The sequence below is a fragment of the Xiphophorus couchianus genome, chromosome 19 (genome assembly GCF_001444195.1).
Source record: "Xiphophorus couchianus chromosome 19, X_couchianus-1.0, whole genome shotgun sequence".
Classification (NCBI taxonomy): domain Eukaryota; kingdom Metazoa; phylum Chordata; class Actinopteri; order Cyprinodontiformes; family Poeciliidae; genus Xiphophorus; species Xiphophorus couchianus.
Genome location: NC_040246.1, coordinates 14,918,362 through 14,927,902, shown reverse-complemented (window position 1 = coordinate 14,927,902; position 9,541 = coordinate 14,918,362). Strand labels below are relative to the sequence as shown.

General features: G+C 36.9%; 1 protein-coding gene across 5 annotated transcripts in view; it reads right to left on the bottom strand.

The window, feature by feature from the left end:
- Positions 1–1,268: 1,268 nt before the first annotated feature.
- LOC114134095 (regulator of G-protein signaling 6-like) overlaps positions 1,269–9,541 on the bottom strand; it is a 47,353-nt gene continuing 39,080 nt past the window's right edge. For 2 of the 5 annotated variants that reach the window (XM_028000389.1, XM_028000390.1), the window contains exons 13-16: positions 9,384–9,509; positions 9,106–9,292; positions 7,872–7,961; positions 5,674–6,031 (exon numbers count right to left, since the gene is read on the bottom strand). In XM_028000389.1, coding sequence (XP_027856190.1) covers positions 5,852–6,031; positions 7,872–7,961; positions 9,106–9,292; positions 9,384–9,509 — 583 coding nt within the window. In that variant the 3' untranslated portion in view covers positions 5,674–5,851. Of the gene's footprint in view, positions 4,735–5,673; positions 6,032–7,871; positions 7,962–9,105; positions 9,293–9,383; positions 9,510–9,541 lie in introns of those variants that run through there. The other 3 variants (XM_028000391.1, XM_028000392.1, XM_028000394.1) reach the window with 3 other exon arrangements.

Genomic DNA, 9,541 nt, shown 5'->3' with positions numbered 1-9,541 from the left:
TGATAATAAATATAACCAAAAGTCAGCTATGACCTAAGAAGTTCCTGCGAGAAATAAATTGAGAGTGTATCACAAAGCCACATATTTAAAGTCAAAACAAATGTCCTAGTTTAGGATTAAATTATAGGATTAAATTATAAAATATTAGATGTTTTATCAATTGTGCACATGGCATCAAAACTCAGAAAAATGTTTTACAACTTGAATCTCAGTTTTAAGAAATTAATCAGAAAGGTGCATTGAATGGCTATAAGCATGGTTCTTTTTATTTTTTTATTTTTTTAAGTATACATTACCTTTATTGTTAGCCCTGGCAAAAAGTGTTAGATGCATTAAAATATATCAATCTTTTATTGCAGTAGTATACTTAAAATGATAAAATAATACAACCTTAATTTGAGTTAGTTAATTCATGGCAAGAAAGAAAAACCCATAGCGAGTAATTGTTTTTAATAAATCCATCAAGGCCGCACTTAATGACAACTCTTACAGTTGTTATGAAACATAAATATGTAAATTAAGCATTTTTTTATATATATAGTTGTCACTTTTTCAACTTTTACTTATAATCCATGTCTTCCTGTTTCCCTGTGGTACATCACACAGAGATTTATTTCTCTTGGCAACTTTTCAAGAACGTACATTCAAGTTAATGTATGTTGTGTGGTGTGTTGATTTCTATAAACTAGAAAATGGCTACGAGAAAAAGGCTAATTAGCTGACCCATCGACCATCAGAGCAAAACAAAATAAAAAACCTTTGATGTAATGATGGTTCATCATATAAATCATGTCTCACCATTTGCAGACTTTGGTAGAACAAATCACTGGATCCAGCCAAGGGTGGTTTCTGTAGAAGCAGCGACTCTTGTCTTTTTATCTTCAAAAGGATCTTTGACTTCATGACATTATAAACCCTAATACCAGGATATTTTGAATATAAAAACATTATATATATATATATATATGTATATATATATATATATATATATATATATATATATATATATATATATATATATATATATAATTCTCTGTTGATGATAATCAAAAAGAAAATAAATATGTAAAAGAAATGTAAAAAATTTTTACATTTCTTAAAATGTAAAATATTAAAATTTGTTGTTTTTATTTTCAGAGTTAGAATAGGCTACTGCAAAAGAGGAGTCTTGCTACGCATTTGCAGAGGTGCTACGACCAGCAGAACAAACATTGTAAAATTAAAACCAAAGATTCAAACACAATACAAAAATATTGATTTTTGTTCTCGTGTTATTTGATTTATATTTTGCTTTTTGTGTAAATGAGAGACTCTTCCAGCTTATTTTTCTTCCATGAGTCAGAACAGCAAACAGCAGCAGAGAGCAGACAGGTCCAGAGATTTTATTATTTGGTACCCGTGAACAGATAACAAGTGCTTTGAGTGTTTTAGAGTGCCAGTAGTTATCTTGCTGATCGAGAAACTAAAAGCACAAAAATGCCCTGAATATGTAACATGCATAGTAATGTGCTCGCATCATACTAAAGTGTGCTTTCGGATAATGAAATGTAACCAGTTTAAATTTACAATGCACTTGGCACGCAGTGTCACCATGTTTGTGCTGAGGATAACATTTGGTACATAGACTCGACTTAAGCATCTCTCTACCTTACATTTAGGAGGTTATTGGGATAGGTTAATAAGAATAATTAGCGTCATGACTTGTACAGTGCATTGCAATGACTACTAAAAAATAACCGATGAGACAGTCAACGGCGCTTTCTAGTTTTTCACTGTTGCAGTCAGTGGCCTCTGAGGGGAGCTGTGTCCCAGCACTTCTTGTGTGTAGAAGAAGGCAGCAGCCACAATGGAGCAAAGGGGCCTTAATATTCTCATTGCTTCCTCTTCAGTCCATTTCAGATTTCAGATGTCCATTCATTAGTGAGTCCTGCTTCAGCTCAGTCCCCTGCACTTCATCGTGCTCCAACATGCACCATTTTCCACATGACAAACACTCGACAGTTATCAGACAGAGAGAAATGAAAATGGGTAATTGTTTCAGAGAATAGCAAATATAACCGTGCAACAAAACAGAAGATGTCCCTCACAGGGCAGCAAGTCATCAAAGAATATAATTAGAATATAATCAGAATAGATTCATTACACACAGATCTTTGTTTCTGTTAAGATTACGAGTTAGCATAAAACCAAGTTCAAAAGTGGATTTTAAAAAAACTGAAATGTTTTCCTATTGCCCACTCAGTCATAGAGAAGAGTGCTGACATGATTATTGTCCATTAGACAGTTATTGATAGCTTGCACAATGAAAGTGTGGTGATAAAGAACATTGATAGAAAGTTAAGTGGAAGGAAAGTATTTGATTGAGAACAGTGATAACCGGAACAATGAAGCAATGCCGATTCAAGGATTTGGAGACGATTCTTAAGACGTGGACATTAGCTGAAGTTTGTGCTTTGAGAGCCATCACACACAAATGAACCCAGGACATAATCCACAACTTTCCAGCCAGTCCTCAACCACAGACAATTTTAGAAGTGTCTTGTCTGGACTAAGGACAAAAATCTGGGCTAAGGAAGCCAAAGTCCTCCTTCAAGGTTAAAGTAAATTTAGAGTGAAGCCACACAATCCAAGTTACAAAGTTCACAATAGTGAAGTTTCCACAGCCAGTGAGGACTTCGGAAGCCATTTCATGTCCTGGTGTCAGCCCACTTCAATTGGTGAATGTATTCGCGAGGAGATTTTTAATGCTTCCATTTTCTGACTAGATTTAAGGAGATGTTGTTTTATGTCCCAGCAAACAAACAAATTTAATACAGAATCATCTTCCTCCATTATCAAGATGAAGATGAGAGACACTAAAGCCAACAATACAGACAAGATAATGGCCGCTATCAAAACAACATGAGCTACCTAACTCCAGCAGCTGATTACCTCCATGCCATGCTTCATTGATGGAGTAATTTATGCTGAAGTACCCCAGACTAAATACTGGAAGCAAATACTGTATTATAAGTCCATTTTCAAAAATTTGTTCTAAACATACTGTTCAAATATTTAATTTGAGAAAAAGTGAAATTTGAGATTTCACACGCAATCATAAATAAACCATCAAATTAACAAAAATAAATACTTAAAATGTATATCTCTGTGTGTAATGAATCTACAAATAAGTTTCCAGTCAGTCTGTCACTCGGTACCACACATGTAATATGAGAAATCACACCCTTGGCTGACTTTTGCTGTGAGTGCTTTAGCTTGATGCTAATTCCTGAAACAGGAAGCTCCAAAGAGCACAGGACAACTTGCAGTCAGTGCTCTATGGGGAAGGCATGCCATTCAGGCACCGTTACACTGATGAGACGAACATCAGAGATAAACTGTAGCCGGTGCTTACAAAGAGCACCGGCTACAGTTAGCCTGTTTCAGAAATGCTCGAACTAGAGAATCACTGTGACAATGGTAGCATTATGGTTCTTTGGTCACATGTTATTTGCCTAAAAGCATGATTAGGACATGCAAGGGCCGTGATGTCCCATGCTTCATGTGTTCTGCCTCATTCCCCTCCTCCAGGTCACTATAGTTAGGTTGGACTGAATTACATAAATAAATTTACTTTTTTATTATGTTGAAACTTATTTAAATCCACCTGTATCATCTTTTAACATGATGTACTCACAGCACAGTGGTGTCCTGAAACACTGTTGACGGTCCTGTGGTTTATACACCACCAGATTGAAGCTCCCATGGCACTGAAAACTTTCAGCACTATTCTAGAACACTGACCCCGGCAGCAGAACACACAAACCTTGTCAACACTAAAAGCTCAAATCACACTGTTTCACTTAACCGTACTAGTGAATCATGCTTTTAGGCCTCGAAGGTATTCACACAGACTTTTGGAGTTGGTTAAGTTTACGAGCAGTCAACCAAACCCACCTTATAGGCACAGGTCTCATTACAAAGCGGTGCTGCTAAAACATGACTCTCAACAAGGACATCGGGATTAAACATGCATCAGTGCCTTATGGTTGCTACATTAAGCCCTTGTGTCAGATTCAGATTTTGGAATGTAATGAAGATTGAAGAATCTGCTATATATATGAAGGGGGGTGTGTACTCTTACTAATCACCAGACTTTTCTTACTTACTTCAATAAAGACATTATGATAGGTGTTTTACAGATATCAAAAGAAGCTAGGTGGACTTTTCTTTAATGTTTCAGATTTGTTTGTTTTTATTGCTGACTGCCTTGTGAGAACAGATGCACACCTCCTTTTAACATTTATGGCCCCAAAGTGTTGTGGAAAACACAAATGAAAGAATATAAAGACAATAAAATTAATAAGCCAAGTCAAGCCGGACAACCGTTTGCCCTCTAGATGATGAAGACAGGGCAGTATTAGTTTGAATGTGCTTATTCTTTTACACCGCATGCCGTGTGATTCGTTAGCTGAGGATCGTCTTGTAGGCATCGTCCCTTCCGCAGTGGTTCTGTTTGGGTGGTTCAGCCCAGTAGACCCAGCACTGCAGCAGCAGAACACCAGCGGACCTCGAAGCAGTGTCCGAGAGCCTCTGCAGCAGCCCTGTGCACCCCGGCTCCGCTGTTTGCGGCCCTGCCCCGGCCCCTGTGTGGCTGTCAGCCCACCTGCAGGGTCTGGTCGTGGCTCTCCAGGACAGGCTGTGTCAGGATGACTGCATAAGGCCTGTCAGACGCTTTCCCGCCAAAGACTTCCCCTGGAAAGTTAAATAAAAAAGTAATAGTAACAAAGAAATCATTAACTGTCTGATATGCTGATAGGAGAAGTAATCTACAAACTACAAAGCCACTAATCTCTTAAAACATTTCCCACCTCAAATTTTCTATTGTGTTCTTCTGTTTCCAGATGACAATTAATCTATGTACATCAAGGATAAAACAATATTATATACTAAGTTACAGTCACCTATCAGGTAGAGGCCAGGATGATATAATTTAAATGTGAATTAGGAGACAAATTAAGGTGCTTTAAAGGTACTTTTGAGGTACAGTTTTAAATTGAATGAGTGGGTATCAATGTTTGAAGTTAAATACTTGCTGCTAGTTACAAATGGGTATTATAGCATCCGCCAGGTTTTGTGTTTGGAACAAAACTGTTTATCTTATTCATCAAAGTCATATACAAATGTCCACAATATATATAAAAAAACAATAACATTTTGCTCACAATATTTCTACTTTCTGCTTGCAGTATGAAGGTTTTTATGTTTCAGTGCTTGTAAAATGGATTTAAGGCAAAGTCCAAACAGAAAACAGTTCAAAAATAGTTTAAAAAAAATCTATTTCTAGTACTGCTAATTTAAATGTAAAGCAGAATAAAATGTTTAAAATTCATTGAATGCTTGTTACATCATGTTTATTGTATATAGCTTAAATATAAATAATAAATTAGCAAATTAATTTCTTTTAAAATATATACGTCTTATGTTCTGTGTATAGTTTGGTTGACTGTGACCTTATTTTTCCCAAAATTTTATTTATTTTACAACCACAGTTTTTCTTAAATAAAAAAAATTAATTAAAACTGCTTCAGTATCAACACTTATTATTTTAAAAGACAGAAAATCTATAAAATTTTGTTAACATAAGTTAAAAAAAAAACAAAAAAAAACTATCTTGACTCAATCATTGTTTAAAGTATTTTAAAATACTGTATATCAAAACTCATGAAAACATGTTTACCAAAAGAAATTAATACAATCAAAAATTTAAGGAGGAAACTTCTGATTGATCTAATATGGGAGGACCCAGAGATTTACTTTGGTGCAATCACTCACGTCACTGTAATAGTCTCTCGTTCACACCAACACATGCTCACACACGTTTAGAAAGCCACAACAGAGTGTAATATGGTTGTAATTGCAAAAGCCACTGATAGTGAGCCAGCCAGTGTGGTTTCTGTGATATGAACAGCCGCAGCTCCAAATGACTTACCACGCTGCGGGTGAACTTCTCCAAGGAGGTGCGACGACCTTGTTCAGTGTCTGCTGGCTGCTGTTTTGGGAGGGGGGAAGCAGGGTGAGTGTTTGGGTCAGGTATGGGTGTTGACGGGAGGAAGGTTGGCAGTGGTGTCAATAGTGCAGGGAATAAAATTAAAAAAAGAGGAGGCCAGGCATTGCAGAAAGCGAGGGCCCAGTGCAGGCAGAGCAGATGGGGTTACATATGGGGAAAAGGGTGTAGGATCAGTGAAAGGCCAGCAGAGGGAGCAGTGTCCAAATGAGAGAGGGCAGAAAGGCTGGCATGAACAGAGGAAGCTGTGATCTGATGAAAAGCTCCATATTACACAATTAAACAGCTAAGAAGATTTTCTTTTAAGAGCTTTAGCTCTACAGGAGGCACAGATTAAAGCAATAAACACATCAAAACAGGTTGTTTTTTGACATCAATCAGTACATCGCTTTATAAAAGATGTCTTGTTTAGTGTCGTTAGAGTTTGTCAGTGTTTCTTCCGTTGGTTCTTTGAATGCTTGAGCAGATTCTTTGCTCTTACATTTTTGCAGTCTTTAATCACACTCCAGTCTCACCAGTGTAAAAACTGAATTAATTTTCTGGTAAAGCATCACTGCCCTAACACAAATAAGCAGAAAGAGGCTCATAAGCACAGCTTTATTTACAATATTTGCAACTATTTACCTTTATTCCTGAAAGAAAGGATGTTTATATGCATATTTATATAGGGTGTTTATAACCAAAACCAAATCAAAATGTCTTCGTACTAAAGGGCATTTTTCCTTACTTTTTGGTGTCAAAAACCTAAAAACAGTTTAGGTCACACAAATAAAACATCACGGGGTTTTTCTGCTGTTTATCAAGTTGATAAGTCATTTTTAAATACACTTTTCTGACATGACGAGTCTTCATGAGACAGTAACCTTGATGACCATATAAGGAGTGATGGCAAGTACTGTTATGATGATGAAACCAAACTGATTTAAAGGGCTGAGGACATTTATTACTTTCTTCTTGGGTTGACAGTGATTTGTTATGCCTTGATGTCTGAATTAGTTTTTTCATGTTTCTTCACTTTGGTCTTGGAAATACGTCTATTTTGATGTACATTGCTGAGAATGTTACGGAGTGAAAATAATGAAATAGAAGATTTGTTTTTTGAAGAAAAAAGACTGAACCTCCTACATATAAACCTGGCTATGTGTGAAATAGGTTATAATATGGTTGCAAGCTGTTTTGATGTACTTTGGATCATTAATAAAATTTGATTTGCACCTCTGGTTTCTAAAAGGAAATATTAAGACACCAATCAATGAACTGCATCATAAAAAGGAAAAAGTTTCTTACCACAATTAATGCAAATCTTGTTCTTGCAAGTGTGTAAGAACAAGGTTTTGCATGTGAAACCCATCAATAGCCCACAAAATGTAGCTCTTCCTTTGCAGAAAGGGGGAGGTACATTTATATATGCTAGTAATAAAAGTGCAGATACTACAAGTATTATTCTACTTATCACTGATACATGATTGTTCTCCTTTACTAATTAAAATACATTTTTTTTGCATTCTTGACTCTTTTTTCTTACTTTTAAACTTGTGTGAAACATGTCATTATTATATGCTTAAAAATTCATACCTATCACCATAGGTATGAATTTGAACAAATATTAAGCAGCTAAGTAACAGTTTTGCCACCAAAATATTTCAGAATTCTCATAAGACATAAAATCCTTCAGGCTCAAAGCAGAACTTAAAGGATAAAATCCAACACTCTCTTTTTCAAGCCTAGTATTATTATTACATCATAAACAAAGAATCAAACTAGTTTGAGAAATGCAGGCAGAATGTGGAGCGAAGGTCAGAGTCAGGGCTACAGAAAAACTCACCTTTTTTCGGGCTGACAGGAGATCTTGGTAGATGTTGGATCGCAAAAAGCGTGCATAGCTGTCACTTTTCATGAGCTTGAATATGTGCTCCTGCAGCAGGAAAAGAAAAAAGATGAATTTGTGTAGCATGAAACCAGCCAGAAAAATACTGATGTATAATTAGGAAGACATTGATGCAGACAGTATGCTCAGACCATTCAAACTGGTTTTTTTTTTTACATTTTGTCACAATGAAAAGGCAAACCTGAATGAATTCATCTTAAGGATTCACCAACAAAAAGCAGTGCATGATGTGAGGTGGGAACAAAGTGGAAAGGAAGAAAAATATATATATATTTCAGAATATATTTGCATTAAGTCTGAAAAGTGAGGAATGCGTTTGTAGTCAGTCACCCTGAGTCAATGTTTCTGCTTTGACTAGATAAAAAGTGTGTTCATCACTTTTTAAGTTTTGTCACAGATTATTTTAAGTTTGATTTAAGTCTGAACTTACCAACTTGTTTGAATGTATAGGGACAATGTGTTCAGGCAATGTACTAATTTTCTTCTTGAGGTAACCTGCTAATATCCATTTGAAGTCATTTCACAGAACATATTTCTCTCCAGCTCATAAACTGAATTGAATTGAAATCCTTTTTTGTACTGAGGCGGCTTTCAAAAAGAGTAAATTGCACTAGATTTTATTTAGAATTAAGTAAAGTGTGCTGCATACAAATTCATCCCATCCCATTTCCTTTTACTACACAGTTATTCCTTGCTTACTGTTGATACAGTAAATAAAATCCCAATAAAATACATTGCAGTTTCAGATTGTAATGTGAGAAACGGGAAAGCACTTTTGCGAGGTTTTGTTTATTGATCCAGTCGGTGTGTGTGTGTGTATGAATGAGAGCTGCTGCTGCCAACAGTAGAGCAGAACTGAGTGATGTACTGCCAGTCAGAGACGCTGCACATGACACATCACCAGTACATTTTAAGACCAATGTAATCCTCTGTGAGCTGAGTGAAGGACCTATTCATGGTATTACTCGCCTCATTAGGCCCTGCCACAAACACACTCTGTCATTTATTTCTCTTTCCACTTACCCAGTACCCCCACTCCCCTCTTAGTCACTTCTACAGTGAAAGGCTTTTTCCTTTGAGTAGGTATTTCTGGTGTTTGTTTTTTTGTGTGTGTATACATTCATGAAAATATGAAGTCACATGCATCCATGAAGAGAGCCACACAGTCAACCTGAGCGTCTTCATAGCTGTATCGCCCGGGGTCTTTGAGGTTCTGGCTGGTCCTCTCGTAGCTGTGAGAGTCCAGGTTGATGGAGCTTGGCGCTCCCTCAGCCAGAAACTCCTGCCAGATCTCTTGGGCCCTGGTGGAAACCTCCTGGAGCGGCCGTCGCTTCAGGTCCTGCACCGCTAACCAGAACCTACCACAGCATTCAATAAGATTTTAATGTGAATCGAATATTTTAAAGCTTTTCTGAAGAATCTTCGTGAAGTGCTGAGAAGAAGTCTCACCGCAGGTTCTCTGAGCTGAACTCTGACTCCAGGAACTTCAGAAACTGGTCCCGTCCCACCGGGTCCTTCAGCGCCTCCTCCAGGGAGAAGCCCCACTTCTTTACCCGCTGTTGACTGGGATCATGGCTGCTCAATGGAAAACAAATCAGAAGAGAAGA